At 43.9% G+C, this 19,384-nt stretch overlaps 1 protein-coding gene across 2 annotated transcripts in view; it reads right to left on the reverse strand.

The window, feature by feature from the left end:
• Window positions 1-19,384, reverse strand: part of DNAI3 (dynein axonemal intermediate chain 3) — an 86,338-nt gene that overhangs the window by 27,937 nt on the left and 39,017 nt on the right. For both annotated transcript variants that reach the window (XM_029063030.2, XM_029063027.2), the window contains exons 11-15: window positions 14,191-14,280; window positions 9,230-9,316; window positions 6,063-6,191; window positions 2,852-2,925; window positions 196-340 (exon numbers count right to left, since the gene is read on the reverse strand). In XM_029063030.2, the coding sequence (XP_028918863.1) occupies window positions 196-340; window positions 2,852-2,925; window positions 6,063-6,191; window positions 9,230-9,316; window positions 14,191-14,280 (525 nt within the window). The remainder of the gene's footprint in view (window positions 1-195; window positions 341-2,851; window positions 2,926-6,062; window positions 6,192-9,229; window positions 9,317-14,190; window positions 14,281-19,384) is intronic.

Here is a 19,384-nt window from a genome sequence, read left to right on the forward strand (position 1 = left end):
TGTACCCCAGTGCTTAGTACAGTGCCTGCCACATAGTAGGTGCTTAACAAGTACAACAGTTATTATTGTTGTTATTATTATTATTATTTTTATTAATAGTAATCCCCATGATCCAAAGTATTTGTTCACCCAGGGTTGCTTGAGTGAAGAGTTGGATGTAAGTTAATATAGAAGAAGTTCTATTAGGCTGACTACCTTGATGAGAGGCTTCCAGGAGAGATCTAGATGCAAAAATGTAGCGGGTACATCATAAGGAACCTCAATGACAGTTTCTTCTTTCTTTTTGTCAACCGGATCGGTAGAAGGTTTGGCCGGTCTAATATCCCAAAAAAGAACTGTACTAAAGAAACCAAAGTTCAAGCTCCGTCATTCACCGAATGTAGTTCTCAATAATTTCCGCTTGTAGTAAACAATAGAAAGCTTTCAGAATATGAAACTGATAAATAATTAAAAGAGCAGGAGGCAGTAAGAGGGTAGGACAAAAAGGAAAATGAAATTAAATTACGCAAGAGGCCTAGGAGGCCTATTAGGAACGCTCTCTTTTCCTTTCAATTCCCTTCCGTGTCGCTGCATTGAAGATAGGACAAAAAAGAAAATGAAATTAAATTATGCAAGAGGCTTAGGAAGCCTATTAGGAACGCTCTCTTTTCCTTCCTTCAACTCCCTTCTGTGTCGCCCTGACTTGCTCCATTTATTCATTCCCCCTCCCGGCTCCACAGGACTTATGTACATATCTGTCATTTATTTCTTTATATTAATGTCTATCTCCTCCTCTAGACCGTGAGCTCGCAGTGGGCAAGGAACGTGTCTGTTATATTGTTATAGCGTACCCAGCACAGTGCTCTGCACACAGTAAGGGCTCATTAAATACGATTGACTGATTTAGGCCACGTGGATGGCAGGTTTACTAACAAATGGCACCCTCTGCTGTTGACAGAGCAAAAGGATGGCTTCTCATCATAACTGGTTTTTGTTAATAATAATGTTGGTATTTGTTAAGTGCTTCCTATGTGCAGAGCACTGTTCTAAGCGCTGGGGTAGAATCAGGGTAATTAGGTTGTCCCACGTGAGGCTTACAGTCAATCCCCATTTTACAGATGAGGTAACTGAGCCACAGAGAAGTTAAGTGACTTGCCCACAGTCACACAGCTGACAAGTGGCAGAGCCGGGATTCGAACCCATGACCACGATCACCATACAAGGTGATCAGGTTGCCCCACATGGGGCTCACAGTCTTCATCCCCCTTTTACAGATGAGGGAACTGAGGCCCAGAGCAATGAAGTGACTTGCCCAAGGTCACACAGCTGACAAACGGTGGAGCCGGGATCAGAACCCATGACCTATGGCTCCCAAGCCCGGGCTCTTTTCACTGAGCCACGCTGCTTCTAATAATAGTAATAATAGCATTTGTTAAGCGCTTACTGTGTGCCAAGCACTGGGGTAGATACAGTACAAATAGATTGTATACTCTCCTTGTCCCACATAGACCACACGGTCTAAGGGGAAGGGAGAACGGGTGTTAAATCCCCATTTTACATTGAGATGCTAAGAAATTAAGGTCACAAGGTCACATAGCAGGCAATGGAACGTCCAGAATTAGAACCCTGTTCCTTTGACTCCCAGGCCTAGGCTCTTTTCACTCGGTCATGCTGGGCCAGGCTGCTTCACATTAGACCACACTGCTTTACAGTGCTTCGACAAACTTCAGTTCAAGCTTTTCAACCCCGGGTAGGTTTCCTCGGACCCTAATTCCAGCCCGGGAAGCCTTAGAAAACACTCCTCATCTTGACAACTGAGTGAGGCTAGCATCCTGGAGGCAGCAACTGTCAGTCAAAGGAATTTCAGAACCAATCAATAGTATGTATTGAGCACTTACTCTATGCAGAACACTGTATTAAGCACTTAGGAGAGTAGAATAGAACAGAGATAGCCGACTTGTTCCCTATCAACAATTGTGCATTATGCTTTACTTAAACCTAACACTTTTCATCTTTTCCCCACTGAATTACAACAAGGGTAGTGCTATCAAATGATCTTAAACAGGAAAATAAGTTAGATATTGTTGTGCTGTCGTATCGTTTATAATTATAATAGTGGTAATTGTTAAGTGCTTACTATGTGCCAAGCGCTGTATTAAATGCTGGGGTAGATTAAAACATAATAAGGTCAGACAGTCCCTGTTTCACATGACAGGAGGGAAAATAGATAATGAATCCCATTTTACAGATGAGGTAACCAAAGTACAGAGAAGCTAAGTGACTTTCTCAAGGTCACTCAGGAGGCAGAGGGCAGATCTGGGATTAGAACCCCGGTCGTCTGATTTCCAGGCCTGGACTCTTTCCACTAGGCCACACTACTGTTATTGTGAGTGCTGCTTTCATCCGGCTGGCCTTGCTTTCTCCTGGTCTTGATTGTTAAACATCCCACAAAAATCCAGGTGATCAAACTGATGTGACTCAGCACAAAATATCTTCTATGGGATCTTACCCTTCCACATCATTACCTTCCCTCCTTGAATGTCACTCACATCAATCAATCAAACAATCAGTGGTAGTTATTTAGCTCCTAGTATGGAGACAAGACAAGATGGGAATACTATGTAAGGATTGCAGGAGGGGACCATGACATCTGATGGTGACCAGCAAGGACTGTTCAGGATCAGCAGGCAGTTGTCCCTCATGTTTTTGCCCCTTGCAAATCTTGTCAGCTTTAATATTTTTATAGATAAAGTGCATGACGGATTTCAAAACCCATCGCCAAACCATGATCCGGTGAAAGATTAAAGAAATAGAAAGATGAGGAGTTAGGAGGTTGTCAGGAAAATTAGAAATACTTGGAAAACTGCAGTACCAGTCAGCGGAGCAGGTTACAAGCTGGCAACATAATCCACTTCGATTTTCAAAGGTAGCACCAAGTCTGTTGATCTAGGAAATAGAAAAGAGTTGTGAGGAGAATGTCTTCTAAAAATCACAGTCATTCAACAAAGTTGTCAAGTTTTTTGCCTCACCTTCCCTGTTCAATCCATCAGTGGTATTTTCTGGGTGCTTACTGTGTGCAGAGCACTGAAGTGCAGAGCACTTGGGGGAGTACAGTATAACAGAGTTGGTAGGTATGTTCCCTAATCACAGAAAACTTACAGTCTAGAGAGGAGATAACTACGTCTCACATGGGGCTCACAGTCTAAATAGGAGGGAGAACGGGTATTGAATTCCCATTTTTACAGATGAGTGAATTGAGGCCCAGAGAATTTAAGTGACTTGTCCAAGGTCACACAGCAGGTAAGTGGCAGAGCTGAGATTAGAACCCAGGTCTTCTGATTTCCAGGCTCATGGGCTTTCCACTAGGCCATGCTGCTTTTCTTAAGCACTTGGGAGAATACAATGCAATAGTGTTAGAGTACAATAGAACAGTGCTTAGCACATAGTAAGTGCTTAATAAGTACCATAATTATTATTATTATGATCTCTGCCCCAAAGGACTTTACAGCCTAGAGAGGGAGACAACCTTTCCACTGCTTACTTCCTCTCTCTCCTCACCTCCACTGACCTTCTGCTCCACCCCACTTCACCCACTTACCAACTTGGACACACAGTTAATCCTTCTCATTATCTCCAGTCACTGTACAATCTCTACCCTCCCCAGTTCTGAAATTCCTCCATCTGACCACAAGCTCCTCACCATTCTGCTCTCCCACATACCCACTCTATCCTGGTCCCTCACAGGGACCTCCAATCTTTTGACCCCCTCTAATTATCAAAGTCATCACACCCCATTTCATTCATTCCTTCACTCAATTGTATTTACTGAGCACTTACTATGTGCGAAGCACTGAACTAAGTGTTTGGGAGAGGAAAATATAGCAATAAACAGGCACATTTCCTTCCCACAATGAGCTTAGAGTCTAGAGGGACAGAGATTAATATACATAAATAAAGTACAGATATGTACATATCTGTGCTTATACAAAAAGTTTGGTCTTCATACCCATACTACTGCTTTTGATGCACAGATCGAAATCTGAACAACCATCATCTCCCCTGAACTCACTTCCCTCGCTCGCCTGGCCCTCTGCCGATCGCATACCACTAATCCACAGCCGAGAATGGCTTCCACAGTATTATTCTTCTGCTCCTGTGCACGAGGCACAGAGCACTGCTTGTGGAAATCCAGACATGGGATTGACTTTGTCCATCTGAAATTCATCCTCATCTGCATTAACTCTGCCCTCTCCTCTTCGTGACGACATTATTTCTCCATTCTTATTAGTCCCATGCCCATTGGCCATGCCAGCTAGAACAGCTAACTTCCTTCTCAAACACCCTGTACCTCCCCCATCATCGCTTGCTCTTTATGACCTGACCACATACTTTTTGATAAAATTGAAACCATAGGATGCAATCTCCCTAAAATCTTTCCTGTTCCTCTTCAGTCCCTCACTCCTTCTTTTACTCTCCCACCTTTCCCAGCAGTAGCTCAAGAGATCTCCTTCCTCCTCATAGTAAGCACATAGTAAGTGCTTAACAAATACCATCATTATTGTTATTATCATTATTATTGAACACAGTCCCTGTCCCACATGAGGCTCACATTCCTAATCCCCATTGTCCAGATGAGGCAATCCATACACTTCAATCCTCTAACACCAACTTTCTCACTGTACCTCCACCTCATTTGTCTCACCACCGATCCCTTACCCATGTCCTCCCTCTGGTCTGGAACTCCTCGCCCTTTCATAGCCATCAGATCACCACTCTCCCCACCTTCAAAGCATTATTAAAATCGCATCTCCAAGAGATCTTCAGTTAAGCCCTCTTTTCTTGGCTCCCTCTCTCTTCTGCATTGCCTCTGCACTTGGATCTGGGATTTTGGGGCATTTGATATTCTCCCCTCCCTCAACCCCACAGCACGCATGTACATGTCCTGAAATTATATATTATAAATTATTTATTATATTAAAGTCTGTCTGCTAACTCTGTTGTATTGTACACTCCCAAGAGCTTAGTACAGTGCTCTGCACATAGTAAGTGCTCAATAAATACCACTGATTGATAGACTGTAAGTTACTTATAGGTAGGGAACCGACTCTGATTACCAACTCTGTTGTACTGTACTCTCCCAAACACTTAGTAAAGTGCTCTACATACAGTAAGTGCTCAGTAAAAACCACTGATTGGTGAACTGGGAAGTAGACATTAAAAGCCATTATAGACTGGGGAAAAGGGAGAGTCTAGGTATATGTACATAGGCTGGGGGTGGAATGAATATCTTAAGTGCACAGGAGAGGCAAAGAGGAGATCAAATAGAGGAAATGAAGGCTCTCTTTTTACTCTCCATCAGGCTCTCTGCTGGTTCTGTTCCCTATCCCCACAGACTTTGGCTCTAATGCTCAACCCAGGCTTGTGCTTGTTTTCCTCTTGCCCTCATGCTTAGAACTTGCAACTCCTGGATTCTATGATAATTCTCCTAGAGTATCATTCTATCTTGAATACTGTGAGCCCTCTGAGGGTCAGGGACAAGGTCTAATGTATTTTTTATTTTATTCCTTCCCAGAGCTTAGTACGGTGCTTTGCACGCAGTAATAATAATTATAATAATTGTGGTTCTTGTTAAGCTCTTAGAACATCCAAGTACTGTTCTAAGATCTGGGGGAGGGACAAGTTAATTGGGTGGACCCAGTCCTTGATCCAAGTGGGGCTCACACTCTTAATTCCCATTTTACAGATGAGGTAACCGAGGCACAGAGAAGTTAAGCAACTTGCCCAGGGTCAAACAGCAGACGTGTGGTAAACCAGGATTAGAACTCCCAGGCCCACACTCTATCCACTAAGGAACTCTGCTTCTTCAGTTAATACCAATGAATGAATATTCTTCAAATAAGGACTGTACAACCAAAGTGAGCATGCCTTAAGATGGAATGGGGAGTTTGCTGTTTTTAACAAGTTAAAGGAGAGATGCACTGTACATTTCCCACATCCTTTGTTTGAAATTTACTGACAATTTGTCCAGCTTTATTGGGGAAAGGTTTTGAATAAAAAAAGGCAAATTATTCAATGTGACTCACCTCAAAAAAGTCCGATAGCCAGTGAATGTCCGTAATGACTTTTCTATGTCCGTGTTCTATGGAAGAAACTGCACTGTGCCTCACATATGGTGCCTCCTTATTACTATCTGGTTCCAGCAGAAAAATTGGCTGCAAGAATCATTTAAAGATACCTTTTTAGAAAAATCCTATTTGAAACTCAAGCATATTGATGAATGAACTAATCTTTCACCTTCTGGGGACTGACAATACTTTAATCAATCAATTAATCATATTTATTGAACATTTACTGTGTACAGAGCACTGTACTAAGCACTTTGGAGAGTCCTCTTCTTTAAATGCCATCGAGTCATTTCTGACCCATAGCGAATCCAAGGACACACCCTCTTCCAAATGCCCCATCTTCTGTTATAAAGTTGTCTGGTATATGTATCCATAGAATTTTGGTTAAAGATGCAGAGGAGATTTATCACTGAATTCTTCTTTGGAGTAAAAACTTGAGACTAAGCTTCCCTTTGTCTTTAAATTGTTAGTTCTGACTTCCTTGCTTGCATTTTCATCCTTTCGGTTTCTCCTTCTTCTTCAAGTGCCATCTAGTCATTTCTGACCCTTAGCAACTCCACGGACACATCCTCTTCAGAACACCCCACCTTCTGTCGAAGCCGTTCTGGTTTGTGTATCCATAGAGTTTCACCTATTCTGGCCAGCAGCGTCATGGGAAAGGTCAAAGGCGGATGATCAAGTAATCAAAACGTGATCTAAAAGCGATCAAGTGTTCAAAGTAGATGACAGAGACTCAGGTTTTCACTGTGTGAAAGAAGGCTGTAATCTTTCCCAAGAAAGCTCTTTGGATGCTCCTTTCAGTTTACCATACAGTAATACGTATTAATATGTACATACATTAATTTGTATTAAGTGACAAACTTAAACACCCTCTTAGGGTCGCACCTGGAGAGTTTCCAGGCCTCTACCAGTCTTGACTACAAGAAGGAGACTCAAGTAGAAACATACCTATTCCATTCCTAGCTTGGCCAGTGGCTAGTGAGTGGCAGGCAATCTGCTACCAGTCAAGACACCCCTGTGCTGGGCAGCAGTGGCACGGGAGCGAGTCAAGGGCCGAGACTCAGGTTTACTGTGTGGAAGGAGGCAATGGTAAACCACATCTGTATTTTTACCAAGAAAACTCTATGGATCAGAACGATTGTAGATGGACGTGGGGTGTTCTGGGAGAGATAATAATAATAATAATGTTGGTATTTGTTAAGCGCTTGCTATGTGCCGAGCACTGTTCTGAGCGCTGGGGTAGACACAGGGGAATCAGGTTGTCCCATGTGGGGCTCACAGTCTTCATCCCCATTTTACAGATGAGGTAAATGAGGCACCGAGAAGTTAAGTGACTTGCCCAAAGCAGCTGACAAATGGCCGATCAGGGATTCGAACCCATGATCTCTGACTCCAAAGCCCGTGCTCTTTCCACTGAGCCACGCTGCTTCCTTATAATGTTGGTATTTGTTAAGCACTTACTATGTACCAAGCACTGTTCTAAGCTTTGCGGTAGACACAGGGGAATCAGGTTGTACCACGTGGGGCTCACAGTCTTTATCCCCATTTTACAGATGAAGGAACTGAGGCACCGAGAAGTGAAGTGACTTGCCCAAAGTCACACAGCTGACAAGTGGCCGAGGCGGGATTCGAACCCATGACCTCTGACTCCAAAGCCCGGGCTCTTTCCACTGAGCCACGATGTGTCCATGGGGTCGCTATGGGTCGGAGATGACTCGACAGCATAAGACACGACAGACTTAAAACCCAGAAGAGTCAACTAGAGGGTGAGACTGGATGGAGAAGTGTGTTTCTCTACATTGGAAACAAATTACACCGTGGTGCCCTGTCTCATCAACACAGCATCAGTCCGTCCTGAGGAAGGTAGATTTGGGAATTTCAAAATCTCTAGGTACAGGGATGAGAAACTGAAGCTGTGAGACAAAGAACTTGGGACAAGATACAGCAAGGTAGATCATACAGAGAAGCAGCATGGCACAGTGGGTAGAGCATAGGCTTGGAAGTCAGCTCATGGGTTCTAAACCTGACTCTGCCACCTGTCTGCTGTGGGACCCTGGGCAAATCAGTTTACATCTCTGGGCCTCGGTTACCTCATCTGTAAAATGGGGATTGAGACTGTGAGCCCCATGTGGGACTGGGACTGTGTCCAGCTTGATTTGCTTGTATCCACCCCAGTGCTTAGTACAGCGCCTGGCACGTATTAAGTGCTTAACAAATAACATCATCATATATCACTTCTTTATCAAGGAGAGCATGGGTCTGAGAGTCAGGAGGATCTGGGTTCTAATCCCAGCTCTGCCACTTGTCTGCGGTGTGACCTAGGACAAGTACTTCACCTCTCTGGGCCTCAGTTACCTCATCTCTTAAATGGGGATTGAGACTGTGAGACCCATGTGGGATGGATTGTGTACAGCCCAATTTATCTGTATCCATCCCAGCGCTTAATACAATGCCTGGCACATTGTAAGCACTTAACGAATACCACAGGAGCCCACAGATCGATCAATCAGTGGTATTTATGAAGTGCTTACTGTGTGCGGAGCACTGTGCTAAGCACTTGAGAGAGTACAATATAACAGAGTTGGTAGACAACCACAGTTGTTAGACAATACAACAGAGTTGGTAATCGAGGAGTCACTTGCCTAGAGGAAAGAGCACGGGCCTGGGAATCGGAGGACTTGGGTTTTAATTCCAGTTTTGCCAGTTGCCTGCCGTGAGACCTTGGGAAAGTCACTTAACTTCTTTGGGCCTCAGTTTCCTCATCTGCAAGATGGGGACTCACTGTCTAGTCTCCTTCTTTCTTAGCCTATGGAAACCCATATGGGACTGTGTTCAACCTGATAACTTGTATCTACCCCAGTATTTAGAACAGTACTTGACACATAGTATGCGCCTACGATACCATAATAACACAGAAATAATAAGTTCCCTGCCCACAACAAGCTCACAGTCTACAGAGGAAGAGTGCAGTTGGTGGGACATGTCACTTCTTTCAAAGAGGAGCTAAGAAAGTCTGGAAAATGTGGCTAATTTTTCTAATTGAGGTTTGTTAAACCTTGGAATTAGTAGATCTATGCTGTAAAATTTTGAATCTTTTTAGAGGGAGAGTACTATGGAGAGCTTACCTTAAGGGTTGCTTTTTTACTTCTAGTAGTGCCAGACTTAGCAACTTCTAAATGTTCTCTGTGAGCAGTAATATCCCATAAGACGATCTAGGGCAGAAAAATAACGTTAGAAATGATAAAGTTCAACTAGCAAGTATATGAACATTTTGAATCAGAGAATCTTAGGATGTTTTGTTTGATAACTTTGACTAGGGAATTGGAGTTTCTATCAAATCAACCTAAAATGAAGCACTGTCACTGGTTCAATTAGCTCATATGTTCCAGTTTGGAAAGTTATTTTTTTTTCCCTGTGGTACCTAACATCATTTTCAATGATGAAATCAGCCTTTATCCTGAAAGATGTCTGCAACAGTAAAATTATTTGCAGCCTATTATCACGCATCAGTATCCCAACGTAATAATCCATCGGCAGACATTGTACAACCACAACCATAAAATTAACTATACTGATGTCAGTGGTACAAAACTGGAATGTCATGGCTCTCAGTTGTATTTATGGACTTTTTCAGCCTGTGGAGGGTTCTATGAGAGCTGTAGTAAATGCCCGAAAGACAAAAATAAAACCTGAAGCTTTTAAATTAAATCTGGAAAAGGTTTTCTTTAACCAAAGGAGGGATAACACAACTCTGCAACTTTCAAATTCCAACAAGAATTAGGAACGGGAGACATGATCACAGAATCGAATATGTTAAGATGAATATTTTAATATAACACAGAAAATAGGATAATAATAATAATGATGATTGTGGTATTTGTTAAGCACTTAGTGTGTGCAAAGCCTGCACTAAGCGCAAATTGGATTGGACACAGACCCTGTCCCATGTAGGGCTCACAGTCTCAATCCCCATTTTACAGATGAGGTAATTGAGGCCCAGAGAAGTGAAGTGACTTGACAAAGGCCACAAAGACAAGGGGTGGAACGGGGATTAAAACCCATGACCTTGTGACAGGCCCATGCTCTGTCCACTATGTCAGAACAGCAAATGACAAATGTAAATCTTCCACAGTGATCTCCTTTAAACTAAATATGTTTGAGAGAGAATGGAAAAAAGTTAACAAGTCATTTTCTGTGAGGAATAAAAACAAAGTTCATTTGGGGAAAAAACCTAAAAACCTTTAAATTCCAAACTGACATGTTCCTTTGCTGAGCAACTGGCCTCAGCTCCATTTTCAATAAGATGAAAGAGAATTTTACAATTAGTTGTTTTTATTTTTTTTGGCAGGGGGGTGGGCAGGGAGGAGAAATTCTAACTGTATAAAAACTATTTATTTGAGGCTGGGCAAACAGGCTTTTTTAGCCCTGGAATTGAGTTCATTCCTCTAGAGTAACAAAATTGGCAACTCAACATCAACACCATGAATTTTTCAGAGCTTACTAGCTGCCAGGGGGCCATCCAAAAGCTGAAGAGGATGGGATCCCTGTCCTTAAAGAGTTTGCAATTTAATGGGAGAGACAAGTGGATCCAAATAAAGAAGGGGTGGCCATTGAAAGGTAGGAGGGGAAACAAGAGAATTGTGTGCCGAGAACAACCAAGCTTAAGAACTTCTAGGTGGAAGGAATGGTCAACAGAGCTCAAGACCATAGAACAATGCTCTTCCCACAGTGGGTGCTCAGTAAGTGCTGTTGACTGATTGAGTGGGACAGTGGATTAAGGCAGAGTAGAAAGGGCAGAATCGAGATGGTAGCACACCGAGATGACTGTTAATAGAGAGGAAATGGGAGTCCACGGAGTCTGATGGGAAGGGGGAAAGGGGCAATAGCTGGAAGTAACAGTCAGGTTGTTCAGAATGTTTTCAATAAGGGGGAAACATGGACATGTTTGGAAAAGTGAAGGTCGGAGCCAGGGGAGAGTCAGATGTTGAAGATAACAAAATAATAACAATAATAATAATGATGGCATGTGTTAAGTGCTTACTACATGCCAGGCACTGTACTAAGCGCTGGGGTAGATACAAGCGAATCGAGTTGGACATCGTCCCTGTCCCATGTGGGACTCACAGCCTCAATCCCCATTTTACAGATGAGGTAACTGAGGCACAGAGAAGTGAAGTGACTTGCCCAAGGCCACACAGACAAGAGTTGGAGCCGGGCTTCGAATCCATGACCTTCTGACTCCCAGGCCCGTGCCCTAACCATTACGCCATGCTGCTTCCCTGCTATGTCAAGCTGCTAAACCAGAGCACTGTACTGAGAGGTTGGGAGGATGCAATGCAATAGAACTGGTAGACTGCAAGCTCACTGTGGGCAGGGATCATGTCTACTAACTTTTCGTAATGTTCTTTTCCAAGCACTTAGTACAGTGCTCTGCACACTGTAAGTGCTCAATAAATACTATTGTTTGATGGCTTGTTAGGAGTTTACAGCAGGAGTTTAAAGTCTAGAGAAGGTAACATTTTAGTGGAGAAGCAGCATGGTCTAGTGGATAGAGCATGGGCCTGGGTGTCAGATGGATCTGGATCTTAATCCTGACTCCAATCCTTAGCTGTGTGACCTTGGGCAAATCACTTAACTCTTCTGTTCCTCAGTTACCACATCTGTAAAATGGGGATTAAGACTGTGAGCCTTATGTGGGACAGGGACTGTGTCCAACTTGATTAGCTTGTATCTACCCCAGCACTCAGTACAGTACCTGACACACAGTAAGCACTTAATAACAAATACCGTGAAAAAAGAGTTCTGTATGATTTTGGGATTTTTTCCCAATATTTTTGACCTGCATGTGTTTAGATTGAGAAGGTAAATCAAGAACAGAAAGGCAACAGGTAAGGAATTGGTTTACTGGAGGGGGTCAGTATTGACGTCAGGGCCTTTACCTTTACAAGGGCAGGAAACTTGCTAGAGCAATAGTTTGTTAGAGACAAACTATTAAAAAAAATTGTTTGAGGTTGGTGGAGAGACTCCAGAGACCACAGGGCACTTTTGGAGAGGATGTGGGTGAATTGACAGAGGAGACTTTATGATAATCCAGAAAGCTGTAATTCAGATTTGGAGAGGTATGAGGTGAAATTTGTGGTTTAGTGGCTGGTAATTAGGAGGAGTCTTTGACTCCTATCCTGTGACGATGGCAACTCTCATTTGTCCTGAACTGTCTCCTTCTATTCATCTCACATTTCCTCCTGACTTCAGGTTAGCTCTACTCGGATGGCTCACCAACACCTCAAGCTCAGAATGTCCTAAACTGGCCTATTCATTTTCCCACCCAAGTCCTCTCTTCTACCTAACTTTCCCATATCAGTCGACACATTATCATCTTCCACATCTCAGAAACCTGTAATCTTCGTATTATCTTCAACTCCTTCCAGTCTTTGAAACCCCAGATTCTGTCTCTCACCAGTAACTGTCATTTATTCTTCCAGGACATTCCCAGGCTTCTCCCCTGCTTCTCTTTCCTGCACCCCCAGCTCCAGGTACTTGCCACAGTCTACTCTCCCAAGTGCTTAGTACAGTGCTCTGCACACAGTAACACAGTAAAAACTCAATGAATACGACTGAATGGTCACCTGACTACTACATAGGCCTCTTTGTTAATCTGTCTCTTGTCCTTTCCCTCTCCAGTTCAAACTTGTCTGCTACCCAGATCAAGGTTTTAGTGTTTTTCTGAGCACTTCTTCCCATTTCTCAAAACCTCTATGATCGCCCATTCCTCTACTCATCAAGCAGAAACTTTTAAACATTTTTAAAGCCCTCCCCGGTGGCTCTCCCTCACTCTCTCTCTCTCTTTCTTTCTCTCTTATCCATTCTCTTCTCCCACTAGGACTTGCTTGCTCTGTTTGTTCTTCTCAAGCTAATCAACTCACTGTACCCCCTACTTATCTCCTGCAGGTGACTTCTTTCTAATGTCCTCCCTTTGCCTGAAACACCCGCCAACTTCATATCTGATTGACGATGGCATTCCTCACTTTCTAACACCTTTTAAAATGACAGGACATCCTGGAGGCTTGCCCTGATAAATTTTTAATATCCTCACTTTCTAATCCCCACAAACGGCCCCTTTGGCAGGCTTCGGTGCCTCAGGTACTTTAAAATGGGCATTAAGCCTGTGAGTCTCATGTGGGAGAGGGACTGTGTCCAACCTGCTTACCTTGTATCTGCCCCAGTGCTTAATACAGTGTCTGGCACAGAGTAAGCGCCTAACCACGACCGTATGAAGGTGGTGGTGGTGGGAGGAGGTTCTGAAATGTCTGGAAAACTGTCTTCCAAGCAGGTGTTGTCCCTCTAGACTGTAAGCTCATTATGGGCAGGGAACGTATCTGCTTATTCAGTTGTATCGTACTCTCCCACATGCTTACTACACTGCTCTGCACATAGTAAGCACTCAATAAATACCATTGATTGATTATTTGATAAGTAAACTTCCTTAAGCTGTGGTTCATGTGCAGATTCTGGGGCTAATAATAATAATTAATAACAATTGTGACATTTATTAAACACTTCCTATGTGCCAGGAAATGTACTAAGCACTGGAGTGGATACAAGCAAATGGGGTTGGACACAGTTCTTGTCCCACATAGGGCTCACAGTCTCAATTCCCATTTTACAGATGAAATAATTGAGAAGTGAAGTGACTTACCCAAGGTCACTCAGCAGATATGTGGCGGGGCCAGGATTAGAACCCATGAACTTTTGGCGCCGAGACCCATGCTCCGTCCATTACACCATGCTGCTGTATGGTTCCTTCCACAAACGTATCCCCTGCTTGCCCAGTGCTGTCCCAACACATATTTGTATGCCCATGGAAGCTTAGGTCAAAAATGTCATTTTCCAGCTAAAAAAGTCCTTTTCAGAAATACCCTTGGACATATTTTATATTTTCAGCTTGTGCCAAATAAACTACCGAATTATCCAGGGAAGCTAATTTTGCTTATAGGGACTACCGTAACATTCATAAGGCTACCGGTCCAGATTCATAAGCGAACAGTGTCAAAAATATCTCCTGACCCCAAAAAAGGGAACTAAATACCTGTCCGTTGAAACAGCCTCCAGCAATGATGTTGGGGTCACTGGGACAGAAGCGGAAGCAGAAGATGTCATCGGGGCTCTCAAGCATGAGCTAAAACAAATCCCGAAGTTATAAAGATAGTGATCGTCATTAGAGAGTAGTCTAAATTACAACCGCACTCTGTTCTATGATGACGTGTTTTCACTATGTATTTGAGGTTATAATAATAATTACGGTATTTGTTAAGCACTTACTATGAGCTAAAATAAGTCCCGAAGTTATAAAGAAAGTGATCGTGATTAGAAAGTAGTCTAAATTTCAACCGCACTCTGTTCTATGATGACGTGTTTTCACTATGTGTTTCAGCTTATAATAATAATTATGGTATTTGTTAAGCACTTACTATGTACCAGCCACTGCACTAAGCGCTAGATCCAAGCTAATAGGGTTGGACACAGTCCGTGTGCCATGAGGGGGTTGTTGTCTTGATCCCCATTTTAGAGATAAGGTAAGTGAGTCACACAGCAGAGAAGTGGCAGAGCTGGAATAGACCCCTCTCCTGGACTTTCCCATCATCCGTCCCATCTCACAAGCGCATAACCTGGGCGTTATCCTTGACTCCTCTCTCTCATTCAACCCACATATTCAATCCATCATCAAATCCTGTCGGTCCCACCTTCACAACATCGCTAAGATCTGCCCCTTCCTCTCCATCCAAACTTCTACCATCACTCATCCTATCGCGCCTAGATTGCTGCATCAGCCTCCTTGCTGACCTTGCAACCTCCTGCCTCCCCCACTGCAGTCCATACTTCACTCCGCTGTCTGAATTATCTTTCTAAGAAACGTTCAGGACATGTCAACCCCCTCCTTAATAACCTCCAGTGGTTGCCTATCCACCTCTGTATCAATCAAAAACTCCTTGACTTCAAAGCTCTCCATCACCTTACCCAGTCTTAATCCCCACCTCGCTTCTCTCCTTTTAGAGCCCACTCCGCTGCTCTGCCGCTCAACTCCTCATGGTGCCTTGCTCTCGTCTTTCTAGCTGCCGACCCCTGACCCATGCTCTACCCCTGACGTTTGAAGAGGGAATGTCCTCCCTCCTCAAATCTGCCAATACTTTCCTCCCTTCAAAGCCTTACTGAAACTACATCTCCTCCAAGAGGCCTTCCCAGACTAAGCCCCTCTTTTCCTCATCTCCCACTCCTTTCTGCGTCACCCTGACTGGTTCCCTTTGCTCTTCCCCCATCACTTATGTATATATATGCCATTTTATGTATTTATATTGATGTCCGTTTATTTGTATTGATATGTGTCTCCCTCCCTCTAAACTGTGAGCTCGTTGTGGGCAGAGATTGTCACACTTTATTTCTGTTTTGTACTTTCCCAAAAGCTTAGTTCAGTGCTCTGCATTCAGTAAGCGCTTAATAAAACGATTGAATGAATGAATTGATCCCATAACCTTCGGACTCCAGAAGGCCTATCTCATTGTACTTTCCAAGCACTTAGTACAGTGCTCTGCACACAGTAAGCGCTCAATAAATACCATTAAATGAATGAAGAAGTGGCTTGCTCAAGGCCAGACAGCAGACAAGTGGCAGAGACTATGAGCCCGTTGTTGGGCAGGGATATTCTCTATTTGTTTCTGAATTGTACTTTCCAAGCGCTTAGAACAGTGCTCTGCACACAGTAAGAGCTCAATAAATACGATTGAAGGAATCCTGTCATGCTCTATCCACTACACCATGTTGCTTCTTTAAGCAGCAGAATTAGTAGTAGAATTTCATGAAATTAGAGAATTAGGGAGAATCCACTGAACAACATGACCTCGTTCTGAGACACTGCCACTCTGCATTGGAAGAAAGTTCACGTGTGTGTGTGCTCGGTGTTGGACACGATGAACATTGAAGTGTGAGTTTTCCTTAATGTTTTGCAAGAAGGCAAACCCTCGTGTAATAGAGAAAATGGGTATATTTGGAATGAGACCAGGTTGACCTTTCTTTTACATCATGTGCTCCCCATGTGTCCTCCTAACTGAGAAAGGGATAAAGTTAATAATAAATAATAATAGTAATTGTGGTATTAGTAAAGCATTTACTATGTGCCAGACACTGTACTTAGTGCTGGAGTGGATACAAGCAAATCAGGGTGGACGCAGTCCCAGTCCCACATGGGGCTCACTGTCTTAATCCCCATTTTACAGATGAGGTAACTGAGGCACAGAGAAATGAAGTGACTTGCCCAAGGTGAGTTGACTCTTCATTTTTCTCTGGGATTCTCTCCTCTGGCTAAACTCACATGTGGAAGAAGGTGGGAGACTTCCTATCAGGGGGCAGAAAGCATCTTACAAGATATTTATCAGCTCATCGTGGTCAGGGAATGCAGTATATTGTATTCTCCCATGTTCTCAGTACAGTGCTTTATGATGATTTGCTGGGAGAAAATCAAGAGAATTATCCATCATGTGCGACACCTTGCCGGAATGATTTTTTTTGACATTAATAGCTTACTACATGCTAAGCACTGCAATGTTACAGATACATGATAAAAGGATTGGGTTCAGTTCCTCTCCAGTGTGGGGTTCCCAGTTTAAATCTGAGGGAGAACAGATATTCCCATTTTACAAATGTGGGAAGTGAGGAAAGTGAGGAGTTAACTTCTAGCTGGGACATGGGATTCCCAGCTCCCTTCCCCGGTTTCTTTTTTCTAGGCATGGAAACATGGAAGCAGCATGGCTTAAAGGATAGAGCACTGCCCTGGCAGTCGGAAGATTTTGGATTCTAATCCCAGCTCTGCCATTTGTCTGCAGTGTGACCTTAGGCAAGCCACTTAACTTCTCTGTGGCTCAGTTACCTTATCTGTACAATGGGGATTGAGACTCTGAGCCTCAGTCTCTTTCACGGGCTCCTCCCCTGCCTCCCATCCCTTAACTATGGGTGTCCCTCAAGGTTCAGTTCTGGGTCCCCTTCTTCTCTCCATCTACACCCACTCCCTTCAAAAACTCTTTCACATGGCTTCAACTACCATCTCTATGCTGATGACACCCAAATCTACATCTCCAGGCCTGATCTCTCTCCCTCTTGGCAGACTCGCATTTCCTCCTGCCTTCAGGACATCTCTTCTCTCTGACCTCCCTTCTTCGTCTCTCGCCCCACTCCAGTCTATTCTTCACTCCGCTGCCTGGCTCATCTTCCTGCAGAAACGATCTGGGCCTGTCACTCCCCTTCTTAAACAACTCCAGTGGTTGCCTATCGACCTCCGCTCCAAACAAAAACTCCTCACTCTAGGCTTCGAGGGTCTACGTCACCTCGCCCCTTCCTACCTCTCCTCCCTTCTCTCTTTCTACCGCCCACCCCGCACGCTCCGCTCCTCCGCTGCCCACCTCCACGCCGTCCCTCGGTCTCGCCCATCCCGCCGTCGACCCCCGGGCCACGTCCTCCCGCGGTCCCGGAACGCGCTCCCTCCTCACCTCCGCCAAACTCATTCTCTTCCCCTCTTCAAAACCCTACTTAAAACTCACCTCCTCCGAGAGGCCTTCCCAGGCTGAGCTCCCCTTCTCCCTCTACTCCCTCTACCACCCCCCCTTCACCTCTCCGCAGCTAAACCCTCTTTTCCCCCTTTCCCTCTGCTCCTCCCCCTCTCCCTTCCCATCCCCTCGGCACTGTACTCGTCCGCTCAACTGTATATATTTTCATTACCCTATTTATTTTGTTAATGAAATGTACATCGCCTTGATTCTATTTAGTTGCCATTGTTTTTACGAGATGTTCTTCCCCTCGACTCTATTTATTGCCATCGTTCTTGTCTGTCTATCTTCCCCGATTAGACCGTAAGCCCGTCAAACGTCAGGGACTGTCTCTATCTGTTACCGACTTGTTCATTCCAAGCTCTTAGTACAGTGCTCTGCACATAGTAAGCGCTCAATAAATACTATTGAATGAATGAATGAATACTTGGATGTCCTCCCATCACCTCACACTTACTATGGCTAAAAATGAACTTCTCATCTGTCCACCCGAACCCTATTCTCTCACTCATTTTCCCATCAGTGTTGACGGCACCACCATCCTTCCTGTCTCACAAGCCTGTAACTTTGGCATTATCTTTGACTCTTCTCTCTCATTCCACCCATATATTCAAGCCGTAATTAAATTCTGTCAGTTTTACCTTCACAACGTCACCAAATCTTCCCCTTCCACTCAGTCCAAACTGTTGCCACATTAATGCAAGCACTTATTCTCCCCTGCCTTGATTATTGTAGCAGCCTCCTTGCTGACCTTCCTGCCTCCTCTCTCTCCCCACTCCAGTCCATAGTCCAATCTGCTGTCTGATTCAGTAACCTTCTAAAATGTTCAGACCATGTTTCTCCCCTCCTCAAGAAACACCAGAGGTTGCCCATCCACTTCCATATCAAACAAAAATTCCTCACCATTGGCTTTAAAGCAATCCATCACCTTGCCCCCTTATACCTCACCTCGCTACTCTCGTACTTCAACCCAGCCCTTACACTTCATTACTTTTATGCTAAAGTTCTCACTGTATCTCGAACTCATCTATCTCACTGCCGACTTCTCACCCACATCCTACCTCTGGCCTGGAACGCCCTCCCTCCTCATATCAGACAGATAATTGCTCTCCCCCACCTCAAAACCTTACTGAAGGCACATCCTCTCCAAGAAACCTTCCCTAAGCCCTTCTCTTCTCTCACTCCCTTCTACACCGCTTATACTTGCTCCGTCATTCATCCTTCCGCCCATCCTCACAGCACGTATGTATCTTCCAAGCGCTTAGTACAATGCTTTGCACATGGTAAGCACTCAATAAATACGATTGAATGAATCTGCAATTTATGTATTTTTTATGTATTAATTTATATTAATGTCTGTCTCCCCCTCTAGACTGTAAGCTCACTGTGGGCAGGAATGTCTGTTTGTTGTCATATTGTACTCTCCCAAGTGCTTAGTACAGTGCTTTCCACACAGTAAGCACTCAGTAATTACTTTGAATGAATAAATGAGCTCCATGTGGGAAAGGGACCCCGTCCAACTAAAATGGCTTGTATCCATCCCAGTGCTTAATACAGTGCCTGACATAGAGTAAATGCTTAACAAAACCATCATCATCATTATTATTGTTATTAGGCCCTTAGCATAATTAGCTCAATGCACAAACGTTGTGAGGTCCATCCAGCTCAGAGACCAAGAGGAAGAAATCG

This window comes from Ornithorhynchus anatinus, chromosome 4, assembly GCF_004115215.2.
Source record: "Ornithorhynchus anatinus isolate Pmale09 chromosome 4, mOrnAna1.pri.v4, whole genome shotgun sequence".
Classification (NCBI taxonomy): Eukaryota; Metazoa; Chordata; class Mammalia; order Monotremata; family Ornithorhynchidae; genus Ornithorhynchus; species Ornithorhynchus anatinus.